The sequence below is a fragment of the Scyliorhinus torazame genome, chromosome 9 (assembly GCF_047496885.1).
Source record: "Scyliorhinus torazame isolate Kashiwa2021f chromosome 9, sScyTor2.1, whole genome shotgun sequence".
Lineage (NCBI taxonomy): Eukaryota > Metazoa > Chordata > Chondrichthyes > Carcharhiniformes > Scyliorhinidae > Scyliorhinus > Scyliorhinus torazame.
Window position 1 is genome coordinate 102,980,195 of NC_092715.1, and position 16,454 is coordinate 102,996,648.

The following is a 16,454-nucleotide window of genomic DNA, read 5'->3' on the forward strand; positions in this document are numbered from 1 at the left end:
ATTTCATATTCGTCCAGCTCCGGCTCATCATCCACACCTTCGCTTACTTGATTGTTTGCATAATCTTCATAGGATTCATCAATGTACTCACCTTTGGAGCCCGTGTCATCAGCAAAGACTTCTGTATAGTACGACATTGCACATGGAATTATGTGTTCGCACAGGATTCGACCAATTTCAAAGTCAACAGCAAGTCTTGCTGCAGAAATTTTATTTTACATTCCATGCTGCGGAGCTTTTGGGGCACCGAAGAAATTGAAGAACGAGTCATTTGGCACAGTTTTCGTAACCGTTTTGCAAGTCTCCGACCGGTATGTTTCGGCTTTATTTTAATAGCATTCAGTGTGACATTTTTCCTGTTTTCCAGTCGATCTGGCACCCAGAGCATCCTGTGATTTCTGGTTCATTACAAAGTGAGAATTCCCACTCGCAGGCCAGTACGCTTTCGTAATTACCTTGTTTGTAAAATACTCATTAGGCTCAAATGTAAACTCCAGAGTGAAGCTCAATGGATGTGTACGCTCTCAACATTTAACATTCATATCTTGTAGATGCTTTAATATGGGCTCATCATGCTCCTGTATCATGCCACTGAGTATATACGACTTCCGGAAGACTGTTAACCAGAAGCCTGGAAATCCCTTTGGCTCTTCCAGCGCCTCATTGGATTTATCATCTTTCGCTTGCTTCTCATCGAATGAGTGGACCAGCACATCTTGTTGCAAATCGCAGTAACCATCTGGCCACTCAGTGTCTGGACCATACAGCCGCTCACGACTATTCAGAAGAGTTTCTTCAGTTGTTTTGGTTGGACCGCTCTGGCCCTTTACTGAAATTCGATCAATAAAGAGCTGCTCTTCTAGACGCATCTCCTCCACTGCATTAACTGCTCTAATTTGGTCCATTGAAGGTCACAAAAAACATTGTTTCGCGAAATGATTCGTTCAGCTGCACCTGTAGCATACTGCCCCTGCACCACGCTTCTTATTGAACTGCCTCACAGGTGCTGATGGCGCTGGTGCCTTCCTCCTTGTTGGCGCCAAAATGTTTTGAACTGAGTGTACTGATTTGCTGTGCAGCCAACTCACTCGCATGACAAATCTTAATTGCTTTATCCAATATTGCTTTAGCCCTAGCACAGGGCTAAAGAGCTGGCTTTTAAAGCAGACCAAGGCAGGCCAGCAGCACGGTTCAATTCCCGTACCAGCCTCCCCGAACAGGCGCTGGAATGTGGCGACTAGGGGCTTCATTTGAAGCCTACTTGTGACAATAAGCGATTTTCATTTCATTTCTTCCCGCAGCAATCTCTCACGGAGCTTGTCATTTGATATGCCAAATACTATTTGGTTGCGGATCATTGATAATTTCAGATTACTGAAATTGCAGGACTGGGCCTTTCTAAATTTCCCCTAAGTGGCCAAAGGTTAGGTGGGGTTACGGGGATAGGACAGGGTATTGGGCCTGCACAGGGTGAACTTTCGGAGGTTGGTGCAGACTCGATGGGCATATCATAGTGACAAAACTGTCGAATGATTCACCAGGTTTCTGGGTACGCGTACAAAAAATATATCTTTCAAAGGTCTCATTCTTTTTGGGCGAGCAACGCCGATTGAAGTACTCTATCGCTTGATCGTATCTCTTGCTTTCCTCTTCGCTATCAAACGCAAATGTGTTGTAGATTTCAATAGCTTGTGGATCTGCCACTGTGAGCAGCAACACAATGCTCCTTACTTCAGGCTGTGCCTGCAGGCCAAGGGCTGAAGCATAGAGCTTAAACTACTGTTTGAAAATCTGCCAGTTTTCGTCTACGTTGTCCGATATGTGAAGCTGGTGGGGTGCCTTCAAACTCTCCATCTCGAGCTTAACTGTCTTTTATTGCGTTGAGTCGCTACATGCCGTAGTTTACCAGGTCAGTTGAAGAATCATCCTTTTTTTGTTTCGTTCTTCGGCAGGTTTTCCTTTGTCTCTTCTGCTGTTTCCTAAATATTCAACACTCCTGGTACAATGTTTTATTCTGTTGTCTTGTCTTTGCAATGATTCACACAGAACTGCTGGTTACTTAGAATGATGACTTTAGTTAATATGTGGAAGAATAACATACAGAATGCTACTCAGACTAGGTTGCTCTGGAACTACCCGATGTGCGATTGTCCTTGTGTATGCCTTATTACCGACTGCCGATAGCCAGATGTCACATGACTGGTGTCTGACGCCACCTGCTGGTGGGAGGTTGCATAGCTGAGTGCATGCAATATTATTCACAGGCATATCATCAGAGAAAGAAGGCTATATTAAAAGATTTTTACTCCCAGAGTAGTGGATGTCTGAGGCTGGTTTTCATCTCCTGAAAAGGTAAAAATGGGATCGGGAGAAATGAAATATTTTCATACATTGGGGATGTAGTATAATGAGTTAATAGTTATGCTAATGTAATAGTGGCACCAACAGTCATGTTAGAGACTCTTTAGAATAGATGGAATAGCCCAAATTCAAGAAAGATGTATTTACCTAGTAGTTAGCCATGTGTATTGTGTAAAATTAGTAGTTTTGAAGTATCCTGCCTGAGTCATTGAGGAAAGGAATTTTTTTCCTGTATAGATTAGGCCATGGGACAACTCGCAAAACAGGGAAAGACTTGGTGGCAATCCCACCGCACCTTTTCTGTGCGCGGGGTCAGAGTCACTATTATCAGCATCTAGTAATTTGTTTACTTCCTCCCCAATGCTATTTTCATGTGCTGGTGGGGGGTTTGTAAGGGCTAAAAAAAATCATCTCAGAGAGTTTGTGGCCACTCATTGATAACATTGAAGAAACCCACGCACCGCCACCTGCTGCGAGGGTATCTATCCAGAGCTGCATAATTCTGCTTTAAGTGCCACCATGTGAAAACTTTCTCCCTCGATTTAATTAAGAATACACTGTTGTAAAATTTATACTATCCCCATTTTAATATAATGATTTATTTTAAATATGCTGATGCATCTTTTAAAACATAATTAAGAATTTGTCCAAAGAAGTGCAGGTTAGGTGGATTGGCCATGCTATATTGCCCATAGTGTCCAAAAGATTAGGTGGGGTTACTGGGTTACGGGGATAGGGTGGAGGTGGAGGCTTAGTAGGCTGCTCTTTCCAAGGGCCGGTGCAGAGTCAGTAGCCCGAATGGCCTCCTTCTGCACTGTAAATTCTAAGATTCTATGACTACTAAAGATGAGTTACCAGTGCACTAAAAACTGCTGAGAAAAACCTAAACCTTAGAGACTATTGGATATCAATAAGTGATTGCACAATACTAATTTTATTGATTAACTCAAACAATATCTTAAACTACAGATATAAAGCTTGAACAGTTGTAGTTCCCATCTGAATTTATTTGTTTCCTTAGTATGTAATGTTTGTGATAGCACATATTAACAGTTACAACTCGGGCACAAATGAGAAGACCAGTTGGTCATTTTTAGCTTATCCATTCAGAAAACCAATCCAAGATCCCACCTTGGTATACGTATGTTTCCAAAATGATTTGCCCCTATTACTTTACTCAGAGAAAACAGGCCAGAGACGTGTGTCTATAATATAGGCTGACACTTCAATGCAGTATGAAATGAGGTATGGGGCGAGATTCACCATTCTGCCACATCCTTTTCCTGGAGGCCCCGCCAGCAGCGGGATCCTACGTCCGGCAGCCGGTCAATGGGGTTTCCCATTGTGGGTACCCCCACGCCTTTGGGAAATCTGCGGACATGAGTGTGCTGCATGTGAAATGGAGGATCCCACCAATGGGGAATCCAGCTGACTGTATTTTGGATGAGATATTAAACTAAGGTCTATTCTGCACTCTTCGGTAGCCATAAAAGATCACATGACATAATTTGAAGGAAATTCTTTAAGGATCCTGGCCTATATTTAACTCATAATCAGCATCACTGCTCAAATGTCCATTGCTCTTTGTGCGGTCTTGCTGTGTGCAAATTGGTTGCCATGTTTTCCATCAAATAGTTAATTAACTGCAGAGCACTTTGAGATGTTGAGATCATTAAAATTACTGGCCGGGATTTTACACCCCTGTTTTCGGGAGGCAAGAATGGCGGAGGAGATGGAGAATCAAGCAGGAGCCCCAAAACGGCTTTTATGCCGGTGGAATTTCCCTGCTCAATTGTCCCCATCCCCTGCCAATGATGTCATGTGAATTCCAACTTCAAGTCTTATTATCAGGCCTTTATGCCTAGTTGCCCCCCCCCCCCCCCCCCCCCCCCCCGCCAGTTAAATTGTCCATTCATGAAGATGCGAGGGCACGCCAATGTGAATCACGAAGGTCCCCGATGACATAAGACATAGGAGCAGAATTAGGCCACTTGGCCCATCGGGTCTGGTCTGCCATTCAATCATGGCTGATATTTTCTCATCCCCATTCTCCTACCTGCTCCCCATAACCCCTGATCCCCTTATCAATCAAGAACCTATCTATCTCTGTCTTAAAGACACTCAGTGAATTGGCCTCCACAGCCTTGTGCGGCAGAGTTCCATAGATTCACCACCCTCTGGCTGAAGAAATTCCTCCTCATCGCTGTTTTAAAGGATCATCCCTTTAGTCTGAGATGGTGTCCTCTGGTTCTAGTTTTTCCTACAAGTGGAAGCATCCTCTCCATGTCCACTCCAGGCCTCGCAGTATCTTGTAAGTTTCAATAAGATCCCCTCTGATCCTTCTAAACTCCAATGAGTACAGACCCAGAGTTCTCAAATGTTCCTCATACAACATGTCCATCAAGTCTGCACCAATCTCCGAAAGTTCACCGTACGCAGGCCCAATCCACTGTCCTGTCCCCGTAACCCCACCTAACCTTTGGTCAGTCAGGGGCAATTTAGAATGGCCAATCCAGCTAACCTGCAGATCTTTAGATTGTGGGACGAAACCAGAGCATCCGAAGGAAACCAACGTGGACACAGAGAGAATGTGTGAACTCCACACAGGCAGTCACCCGAGTTTGGAATCAAACCCGGGTCTCTGGCGCTGTGAGGCAGCAGTGCTAACCACTGTGCCTCTGTGCCACCCTGTTTCCTGGGTACAAATGTGTCCTGTGCGGTTAGCACTGTTGCTTCACAGCGCCAGAGTCCCAGGTTCAATTCCCGGCTTGGGCCACTGTCTGTGTGGAGTCTGCACGTTCTCCCCGTGTCTGTGTGGGTTTCCTCCCACAATGCTTGTTAGCTGAATTGGACATTCTGAATTCTCCCTCTGTGTACCCGAACAGGCGCCAGAGTGAGGCGACTAGGTGATTTTCACAGTAATTTCATTGCACTGTTAATGTAAGCCTACTTGTGACAATAATAAAGATTATTATTGTTATTATTACTTGACATTTTAGTTTGGAACGGTGTTCTGGATTTACGTTTTCTATGATGTTTCTATCTTCAGTTGCCTTTGTGTATTATCTTTCGGATCAGTGCACAACAGTGTTTTATTGCTGTTTTTCAGAAGCAACAACACAGAATATTGAGACAACTATAATTGATGAACTTTATTATTTTCTAATCTTTCAATTATAAATGTATTTTGTTTGTTTATTCCGTATAACCACAATGATTATTAAGAACATCTTTTTATTTGCAGAAGTGCTAATTTCATATACGAATCTTAAAGAAACGGCCTCTGAAACAGCACTACGAAATTTTTTAACAGCTTTTAAAAACAATGCTGAACAAATACAGGATGCAGTGAATGCACTGATGCCATTGCAAAATCAACATACTGTTGGTAAGAAATGACACATGAGTAGCGTATATATTGTGTCTCAAATTATTCTGCAACACTGGGCAGATGCCTGGATACCAGAAAATCAGCTGAAAGTGGACATTAGACATTTCTCGACCAACTTCAGACCATTTGTTATGTAAAGGAGCAACCAGAGGTTTAGAGGAAGAACATTTTAGTACTGAAGAACTGTATTGTGTAGCACTGACAGTTTACACAACATTTCACGTCCACATTGTTTCATGTTTAAAGACTGCAGAGCTTCTTAGTGCTTTCCCAGTAAAAGTCTTTATTGAACTGATCGAAAATTACAACTTACAGAGAGATTGCTTCATGGCAGAGGTCACATGACTACAGAAGCCAGTTAGGACATTTGTACTGTTCCATTTCAAAACCCAAACATCCCTCTTTTCAGAATGAACAAAAGACATAAACTTCCTGTCATGTTGGGTGTTCTGGTTCACAAACAAGCCAGCAATGCTGGAAGTGGTGTAACACTATTTTATTAACAGTACAACTATGCTAACATACTGTAAACATGGGTATAAGCAATACCAGCTTAACTGTGGACCCTTCCCTATCACTAGCTATGGTGAGACACTCAGCACATGGTGAATGTCTGTGATGCAGGCTGAGAGCTCTGTGCTCTGAGCTGGCTGCTGCTAGAATGAGCGGGAATCTCCTGTCCCCTGTCTTTATAGTGCTTGTGCTCGCACTGGTGATTGGCTGTGGTGTTATGTATGCTGGTTGGTCCTACTGCATGTCCATCAGTGTGTGTAAGTGATTGCACCATAATGTACTGATGTATATTATGACATCCCCCTTTTTTACAAAGAACATGTGCCTAGGTGAGAATAAATAACGTGTAATGAGTGTATCTGACCATGTGTGTGCAGTATTTACATAACAATGTACATGAGGCTAATCTCTATACACGGGAAGGTGCCTGGTGCAGAGAAAAGAAAAGTGAAATGCTGAAACAGGATGAAAGAACAAAGCATTGAGTCCAACATTGTAAGGCTCATAAATCAAGTCTCTGAGGTGGGCGACGAATTAGGATCGACCGCCTCAAGGGTGGGTCAGGAGCCACCGGCTGAGGATCGGGCCGGGCCACAGCCAAGTGAGGAGGATGCAGAGTATCCGGAAGGTCTACAAAGTCCAGGTCGGGGACCACAGGAGGGCGTGGCACCGGTGGAGGATCGCGTAGCGAACGTGGAACCTGACGAAGGGCACGCCGATTGCGGCGGGGAATGGAGCCATCAGGCAGACGAATCCGGAATGAGCGGGGAGCCACCAGCCAAAGAACCACAGCAGTCGCAGACCAGCCACCCTCCGGAAGATGGATTCGGACGTTGTCACCTGACGCCAGAGCCGGAAGATCAGTCGCTCGAGCGTCATGCGCCACCTTGTGCTGCGAGCGAGACTGTTGCATCCGCTGAAGGACCGGAGCATGGTCGAGGTCTGGGACGCGAATGGACGGTACAGTGGTCCTGAGGGTGCGACCCATCAGCAGCTGGGCTGGTGACAGGCCCGTGGACAGTGAAGCCGAGCGATAGGCCAGCAAGGCGTGGCAGAAGTCGGATCCTGCATCTGCAGCCTTGCAGAGGAGCCTCTTTACGATGTGGACGCCCTTTTCTGCTTTGCCATTTGACTGGGGGTGCAGGGAACTGGACGTCACGTGTACAAAGTTGTACCTGCTGGCGAAGTTAGACCATTCATGGCTCGCGAAGCAGGGGCCATTGTCCGACATCACAATGAGTGGGATGCCGTGATGAGCAAAGGTCTCTGCAGGCACGGATAACAGCCGATGACGTGATGTCGTGCAGGCGTACAACCTCGGGATAGCTGGAAAAATAATCAACTATGTGAACATAGTCCCTGCCGAGCGCATGGAACAGGTCCACGCCTACCTTAGACCAAGGGGATGTGACCAACTCATGGAGCTGAAGGGTCTCCCGTGGTTGGGCTGGCTGGAACCGCTGACAGGTGGGGCAATTGAGCACAGTGTTGGCAATGTCCTCATTTATGCCAGGCCAGTAGACAGCCTCTCGGGCCCTCCGTCGGCACTTCTCTACGCCGAGATGGCACTCGTGCAGCTGCTCTAAAACCAGCTGATGCATGCTGTGTGGGATCACGATGCGGTCCAGCTTCAGGAGGACGCCATCAACGACTGCCAGATCGTCTCGAATATTATAGAACTGCGGGCATTGTCCCTTGAGCCATCCGTCAGTCATGTGGCGCATCACACGTTGTAGCAGGGGGTCGGCCGCAGTCTCACGGCGAATGTGGGTTAGGCGTTCACCCGTGGCCAGCAGATTGGCGGTCATGAAGGCCACATGGGCGTCGACTTGGCAAAAGAACCCCTCTGGGTCGGACGGAGTGGTGACTGCCCTGGACAGAGTGTCGGCTATGATCAGGTCCTTACCCGGTGTGTACACGAGCTGGAAATCGTATCTCCGGAGCTTGAGCAGAATGCGTTGTAGGCGAGGGGTCATGTCATTGAGGTCTTTTTGGATGATGCCGACCAGCGGGCGATGGTCGGTCTCCACAGTGAACTGGGGAAGGCCATACACGTAGTCATGGAACTTGTCGACACCGGTCAACAGGCCTAGGCACCCCTTCTCGATTTGCGCATAGCGCTGCTCTGTGGGGGTCATGGCCCGTGACGCATAGGCAACAGGGGCCCATGACAAGGCGCCATCTCGTTGCAGGAGCACCGCCCCTATGCCAGATTGGCTAGCGTCCGTTGATATTTTCATCTCCCTTGCAGGGTCGAAAAACGGCAATATCGGGGCGGTGGTCAGCTAGACCTTGAGCTCCTCCCATTCACACTGGTGGGCGGGAAGCCACTGGAAGTCCGTCGTCTTCCTAACTAGGTTGCGGAGAGTCGTGGTGTGGGAAGCGAGGTTAGGGATGAACTTTCCTAGGACGTTGACCATTCCTAAGAACCGGAGCACCGCCTTCTTATCCAACAGCTTCTGCATGGCCTTGATGGCTGCCACCTTGTCCGCATCCGGCCGCACACCCAACCGGGAGATGTGGTCTCCTAAAAACTTAAGTTCGGCCTGGCCGAAAGAACATTTGGCTTTGTTGAGGCGCAGGCCTTGGTCCCGTATTCGCTTAAAAACACGTTGGAGGCGACTGATATGCTCCTGCGGGGTGGTGGACCAGATGATGATGTCGTCCACATAGACGCGCACACCCTCGATGCCCTCCATCATCTGCTCCATGATGCGGTGGAACACTTCAGATGCTGATATGATTCCAAATGGCATTCTATTGTAGCAGTACCTGCCAAATGGGGTGTTGAAAGTACACAGCTTTCTGCTGGACTTGTCCAATTGAATCTGCCAGAAGCCCTTTGATGCATCCAGCTTGGTGAATATGTTGGCTCGAGCCATCTCGCACGTGATCTCCTCACACTTGGGGATAGGGTAATGCTCCCGCATGATGTTACGATTTAAATCCTTCGGGTCGATACAGATCCGGAGCTCGCTGGAAGGCTTCTTGACGCACACCATGGAACTGACCCAGTCGTTTCTTTCCGTCACTCTGGAAAGCACCTCTTGGTCCTGGCGTTCCTGCAGCTGTTGCTTGAGGCGGTCCTTGAGGGGTGCTGGGACTCTGCGAGGTGCATGAACCACAGGCGTGGCGTCCTGTTTGAGCATGATTTTGTATGTGTAGGGAAATGTGCCCATGCCTTCGAAGACATCTCGGTGTTGAGTGATGATGGCACTTAGTTGCGCCCTGAAGTCCGCATCTTGGAAGTCAGACGTGTCCTCTGGAGAGAGGGAATGTATGCGCTGCACGAGGTTGAGGAGCTTGCACGCCTGTGCACCTAGCAGGGAGTCCTTTGAGGAGCCCACGACCTCGAAGGGTCGGGTGACTTTTCGCGAGTTGTGCGTCACCTTGAGTTGGCATGACCCGGTGGCGGGGATGAGGTTACCATTATAGTCGACCAGTTGGCAATTGGATGGAAGAATTGTTGGTTTGACCCCCAGGGTTTGAAATGCTGACCACGCAAGGAGATTGGCGGAAGCACCAGTGTCCAGACGGAATTTGATCTGGGATTGGTTGACCGTCAGGGTGGCACACCACTCGTCGTCCGGATCAATGCTGTGTACCAATAGCGGCTGGTGCTTTCGATTCGGGGACAGCCTGTTCTTTGTTATGACAGCGACTCGAAAAAGCTCTCTGTCCTCGGTGTCACTGGTCTGCATGAAGTTAGGATCGGACTCGGTGAAGGTGGGTTGGATTGCCCGAACATTCCTGCGAGGCTGGTTAAATCGTTGCGAGTTGGCAGGCTGGGCTGCTCGACAGCAGGCAGCATAGTGGCCACGCCTGCCACAACGTAGGCACTGTCGCAATTTTGCAGGGCATTGCCGCTTTAGTGGGCGGAGCCACAGTTGCCACACGTCGTGACGTCAGTGCGTTTGTTGCGCCACCGCGCATGCGTGGTACGGTCTTGCGTGGTGCGGGCCTGCGCATCGCGTTCCTCCACGTCACTGTTCCCTCGTTTGGCGCGTACAAGCGCGGGAGACCTCGGAAAGCGCGCGAAATGGCCTCCCTCCTCCAGACTGCGGCCCGGGAGGTGTTCGATCGTTTGGAGCCGTTCCGCCTCATGGGGCCCTTGCCGCGCCATTTCAGCTGCCTGTATGTAGGAGTACAGGCTGGTGGCATTCTCATGCAGGACACAGATCTCGATGGCAGTCGCTCGGGTTAGTTGCTTAACTTTAAGGAGCTGCTGACGCAGGGTGTCCGACATGACCCCCAAAACAATCTGGTCACGTATCATGGAGTCGGAGGTGGGCCCGTAGCCGCAGGATTGCGCGACGATGCGGAGGTGTGTTAAATAGGATTGGAAAGGCTCGTCCTTCACCTGCAAGTGCTGCTGGAACAGGTACCTTTCGAATCTTTCGTTGACTTCAACACTGAACTGTGTGTCGAATTTGAGGAGCACCGTCTTGTACTTGGTCTTGTCCTCGTCGTCCGCGAATGTCAGGGAGTTAAAGATGTGGACGGAATGTTGCCCAGCCGTGGAGAGAAGAAGGGCTATCTTCCTGGTGTCCGATGCATTCTCCCTGTCTGTGGCCTCGAGGAAGAGCTGGAAGCACTGTTTAAATATCTTCCAATTTACCCCAAGATTGCCAGCGATGCGGAACGGCGGCAGCGGGTTGATGTTCTCCATGCTGTAGGATGCCGGAATGCTGAGAAGTTGCAGGTAGGTCTCACAAGTGCTAGATTGCGGCCACTCCTTGTACCATGTCGTGTTGGGTGTTCTGGTTCACAAACAAGCCAACAATGCTGGAAGTGGTGTAACGCTATTTTATTAACTGTTCAACTATGCTAACATACTGTAAACGTGGGTATAAGCAATACCAGCTTAACTGTGGACCCTTTCCTATCACTAGCTATGGTGAGGCACTCAGCACATGGTGAATGTTTGTGATTCAGGCTGTGAGCTCTGTGCTCTGAGCTGGCTGCTGCTAGAATGAGCGGGAACTCTCCTGTCCCCTGTCTTCATAGTGCTTGTGCTCTCACTGGTGATTGGCTACGTTGTTATGTATGCTGGTTGGTCCTACTGCATGTCCATCAGTGTGTGTATGTGATTGCACCATAATGTACTGATGTATATTATGACACTTCCTTGTTTTTCCGAACAAACAAAAGACATGTGTAATGCTTGGTCATGTGTAACTGTGTATTACCATTACCTATTATACACCCAATGTTCTCATGCATTAACAACGGTTCATTCGGCTAGTCAGTCTCTACCTCTGCATTACAAACATAGGAGGGGATTTTTTTACCCTTCTTTCCAGCGGAATCTTCCGCTCTCACCAATAGTGAACCATCGCCGCGGATTTCCTGGTGCCGGGGGCGGATTCAATGGGAAATGCCATTGACAGCAGTGGGATCAGATGATCCCACTGCTGGCCTATGATGAGACTCCTCCCACCCCCAAGAAACACGGTCCGGGAGCACACAGAAAACCACTCCCCAGGGTCTTTAAATAATGCCGGGGATGGTTATACATGCTACGCGTGAGTGATCTTCAGAGTGACTTTGTTGTGGTGGACTTCTTCCAACTAACCAAAGGAGACCCAGGGCAGAGTTATAATAGCTTATTCATGATTTAAGTATGAAGGGAACTACCCCAGAGAAACCACTGCAGGAGCATCTTCCTCTGATAAAAATCGGGATCGCGATGCTTCGGCTCACCCCCCACCGATGGCATCGGAATCCAGGGTCACACCCACGCATCAATGGAAGGATGCTAATGAATGCAAATGGATCCTAATGACCTTAGTGGGCCCGGCACCAGATTCTCTGGACTCTAGGGATTTTCCGGTCCTCCAGGCCAGGAATCACGTGGTCAGCATTCACAACAGCTATCACCAAATGTGAACTTGACATGGTGTACCTCACGGTGGGCCAAGGGAGTGTCTCCTTAAGGGAATTTCGCCCAACCTCCATCCAAGGCCTCTCCCAGAATACACCCCCCTTGTCTAGAACAGGAGACGCCCCCCCAGTGACCCCGAACTAGGGAACCCCACCCCAGGTAACCCCCACAGAGACCCCTTTACTAGAGGGACCCCCCAGAGATCCTCAAATAGAGAGACCCCCACAGGACCCCTAACTAAATGAACCCCCCAAATGGACCCCGTAACTAAAGGGACCCGCTAAATAGGGAGACCCCTCACCGGGCCCCCCTAAATAGGGAGACCCCTCACAGGGACCCCCTAAAACGGGAGACCTCTCCACAGGGACCCTCTAGCTGGAGGGACCCCCACAGGATCCCCCTAACTGAAGAACCCCTCCCCCATAGAGATCACCTAACTAAAGGGACCCCCACAGATCGCTCCCTCCCCCCAGAAGACTGTCCACTGTCCCTGGCTCCTTCACGTGCAACAAGTGTGTCCAGTTGCAGCTCCTGTTAGACCGCTTGACGGCTCTGGAGCTGCGGATGGACTCACTTTGGAGCATCCGCGATGCTGAGGACGTCGTGGATAGCACGTTTAGCGAGTTGGTCACACCGCAGATGAAAGGTACTGAGGGAGACAGTAAATGGGTGACCAAAAGACAGAGCAAGAGTAGGAAGGCAGTGCAGGTGTCCTCTGCGGTCATCTCCCTGCAAAACAGATACACCGCTTTGGATATTGTTGAGGGAGATGGCTCACCAGGGGAAGGCAGCAGCAGCCAGGTTCATGGCACCGTGGCTGGCTCTGCTGCGCAGCTGGGCAGGAAGAAGAATGGCAGGGCTATAGTGATAGGGGACTCAATTGTAAGGGGAATAGACAGGCGGTTCTGCGGATGCAATCAAGACTCCAGGATGGTATGTTGCCTCCCTGGTGCAAGGGTCAAGGATGTCCCGGAGCGGCTGCAGGACATTCTGGGGGGGGAGGGTGAACAGCCAGCTGTCGTGGTGCACATAGGCACCAACGATATAGGTAAAAAACAGGACGAGGTCCTACAAGCTGAATTTAGGGAGCTAGGAGTTAAACTAAAAAGTAGGACCTCAAAGGCAGTAATCTCAGGATTGCTGCCAGTGCCACGAGCTAGTCATAGTAGGAATGTCAGGATAGAGAGGATGAATACGTGGCTCGAGAGATGGTGCAAGAGGGAGGGATTCAAATTCTTGGGACATTGGAACCGGTTCTGGGGGAGGTGGGACCAGTACAAACCGGACGGTCTGCACCTGGGCAGGACTGGAACCGATGTCCTAAGGGGGGTGTTTGCTAGAGCTGTTGGGGAGAGTTTAAACTAATGTGGCAGGGGGATGGGAACCGATGCAGGAAGTTGGAAGGTAGTAAAACAGGGACAGAAATAAAAGGCAGTAAGGGGGAAAGTGTAAGGCAGAGAAGCCATAGTCAAAAATCAAAAAGGGCGACAGTACAAGGTACAGTGACTGAGGGGAGCTCAGTGAATAGGACCAGGAATACTAAAAGAAATAAAACGGGAAGTGAAAACATTAATGGTAAGCGACGGGGCAGGTTGTTCCCGGAAGATATGGGTTCGACGACAAGGAAAATTAGGAGAAAGGTTAAGAGGAAATATAACTTAGGAGAGGTTACTGATCGAGGTGTTAAGATTCAGAACAGAGGTAAAAAAAGCCAACATAAGTGTACTTTACCTGAATGCTCGTAGTATTCGGAATAAGGTAAATGAGTTGATGGCGCAAATCATCGTGAATGACTATGATTTAGTGGCCATTACTGAAACATGGTTAAAGGATGGTCACGACTGGGAGTTAAATATCCGAGGGTATCAAACTTTTCGGAAGGACAGAGTGGATGGTAAGGGAGGTGGTGTAGCTCTGTTATTTAAGGATGACATCCGGGCAACAGTAAGGAATGACATTGGTGCTATGGAGGATCAGGTTGAATCCATTTGGGTGGAAATCAGGAATAGTAAGGCGAAAAAGTCACTGATAGGAGTAATCTATAGGCCACCAAATAGTAACATTATGGTGGGGCAGGCAATAAACAAAGAAATAACAGATGCATGTAGAAATGGTACAGCAGTTATCATGGGGGATTTTAATCTACATGTTGATTGGTTTAACCAGTTCGGTCAAGGCAGCCTTGAGGAGGAGTTTATAGAATGTATCCACGATAGTTTCCTAGAACAGTATGTAATGGAACCTACAAGGGAACAAGCGGTCCTAGATCTGGTCCTGTGTAATGAGACAGGATTGATTCAGGATCTCATAGTTAGGGATCCTCTCGGAAGGAGCGATCACAATATGGTGAAATTTAAAATACAGATGGAGGGTGAGAAGGTAAAATCAAGCACTCGTGTTTTGTGCTTAAACAAAGGAGATTACAATGGGATGAGAGAAGAACTAGCTAAGGTAGACTGGGAGCAAAGACTTTATGGTGAAACAGTTGAGGAACAGTGGAGAACCTTCCAAGTGATTTTTCACAGTGCTCAGCAAAGGTTTATACCAACAAAAAGGAAGGACGGTAGAAAGAGGGAAAATCGACCATGGATATTTAAGGAAATAAGGGAGAGTATCAAATTGAAGGAAAAAGCATACAAAGTAGCAAAGATTAGTGGGAGACTAGAGGACTGGGAAATCTTTAGGGGGCAACAGAAAGGTACTAAAAAAAGCTATAAAGAAGAGTTAGATAGATTATGAGAGTAAACTTGCTCAGAATATAAAAACAGATAGTAAAAGTTTCTACAAATACATAAAGCAAAAAAGAGTGGCTAAGGTAAATATTGGTCCTTTAGCGGATGAGAAGGGAGATTTAATAATGGGAGATGAAGAAATGGCTGAGGAACTGAACAGGTTTTTTGGATCGGTCTTCACGGTGGAAGACACAAATAACATGCCAGTGACTGATGGAAATGAGGCTATGACAGGTGAGGACCTTGAGAGGATTGTTATCACCAAGGAGGTAGTGATGGGCAAGCTAATGGGGCTAACGGTAGACAAGTCTCCTGGACCTGATGGAATGCATCCCAGAGTGCTAAAAGAGATGGCTAGGAAAATTGCAAATGCACTAGTGATAATTTACCAAAATTCACTAGATTCTGGGGTGGTCCCAGCGGATTGGAAATTAGCAAACGTGACAGCACTGTTTAAAAAAGGAGGTAGGCAGAAAGCGGGTAATTATAGGCCAGTGAGCTTAACTTCGGTAGTAGGGAAGATGCTGGAATCTATCATCAAGGAAGAAATAGCGAGGCATCTGGATGGAAATTGTCCCATTGGACAGACGCAGCATGGGTTCATAAAGGGCAGGCCGTGCCTAACTAATTTAGTGGAATTTTTTGAGGACATTAACAGTGCGGTAGATAACGGGGAGCCAGTGGATGTGGTATATCTGGATTTCCAGAAAGCCTTTGACAAGGTGCCACACAAAAGGTTGTTGCATAAGATAAAGATGCATGGCATTAAGGGGAAAGTAGTAGCATGGATAGAGGATTGGTTAATTAATAGAAAGCAAAGAGTGGGGATTAATGGGTGTGTCTCTGGTTGGCAATCAGTAGCTAGTGGTGTCCCTCAGGGATCAGTGTTAGGCCCACAACTGTACTCCACGTGAACTCGCAGTACGCCTACGTAGCGTACTCCGACGGCCGCCAAGACACAGTCTCCCTCAGGGGCCTGGCGCCAGCTGGGTCCCCACACACCCCCCTCTGCCCCGGTGCCACCCTCCCTCTCCCCGGCGCATCCCACCACAGCCCCCGCTCCAGGACGAACCGTCCTCCCCTTGGTCCCTCCCGGGGATGAAGATGAGGTCGACACGCTCCCGGAGTCACCGACGACCGAACCGACGCCTGAATCGCCACCAGAACTGCGGCACTCGCAACGACGGATCAAGGCGCGCGATCGTGTAAATTTGTAACCTCGTTCTTAAATTTTAAACAACCTTTATGTAAATAGTTTTCCACCACCCCTGCTGGGCTCTTTTTTAACAGGGGGTGAGTGTGGTAGTAACCACTGTTGTATTGTATATACTGCATACGAGGGTATTACGGTATGGTCCCTGTACTATGCCCAGTAGGCAGAGTATAAATGTGTTGGCTCTCCGAGCTGCAGCCATTTCGGCAGCAGCTGCGGGAGGCTCCACATCTCTGCGTAATAAAGCCTCGATTACTCTCGACTCTCGTCTCGTCGTAATTGATAGTGCATCACACAGTTTTCATGACGGCATCAGCCCGAGAATTTTGAAATTAGATCAAATTACACCAGACTTTCAAA

The 16,454-nt window shown here is 48.2% G+C and overlaps 1 protein-coding gene across 6 annotated transcripts in view; it reads left to right on the forward strand.

The window, feature by feature from the left end:
• Nucleotides 1–16,454, forward strand: part of LOC140429410 (uncharacterized) — a 379,567-nt gene that overhangs the window by 348,343 nt on the left and 14,770 nt on the right. For all 6 annotated transcript variants that reach the window (XM_072516350.1, XM_072516352.1, XM_072516351.1 and 3 more), the window contains one exon: nt 5,606–5,749. In XM_072516350.1, coding sequence (XP_072372451.1) covers nt 5,606–5,749 — 144 coding nt within the window. The remainder of the gene's footprint in view (nt 1–5,605; nt 5,750–16,454) is intronic.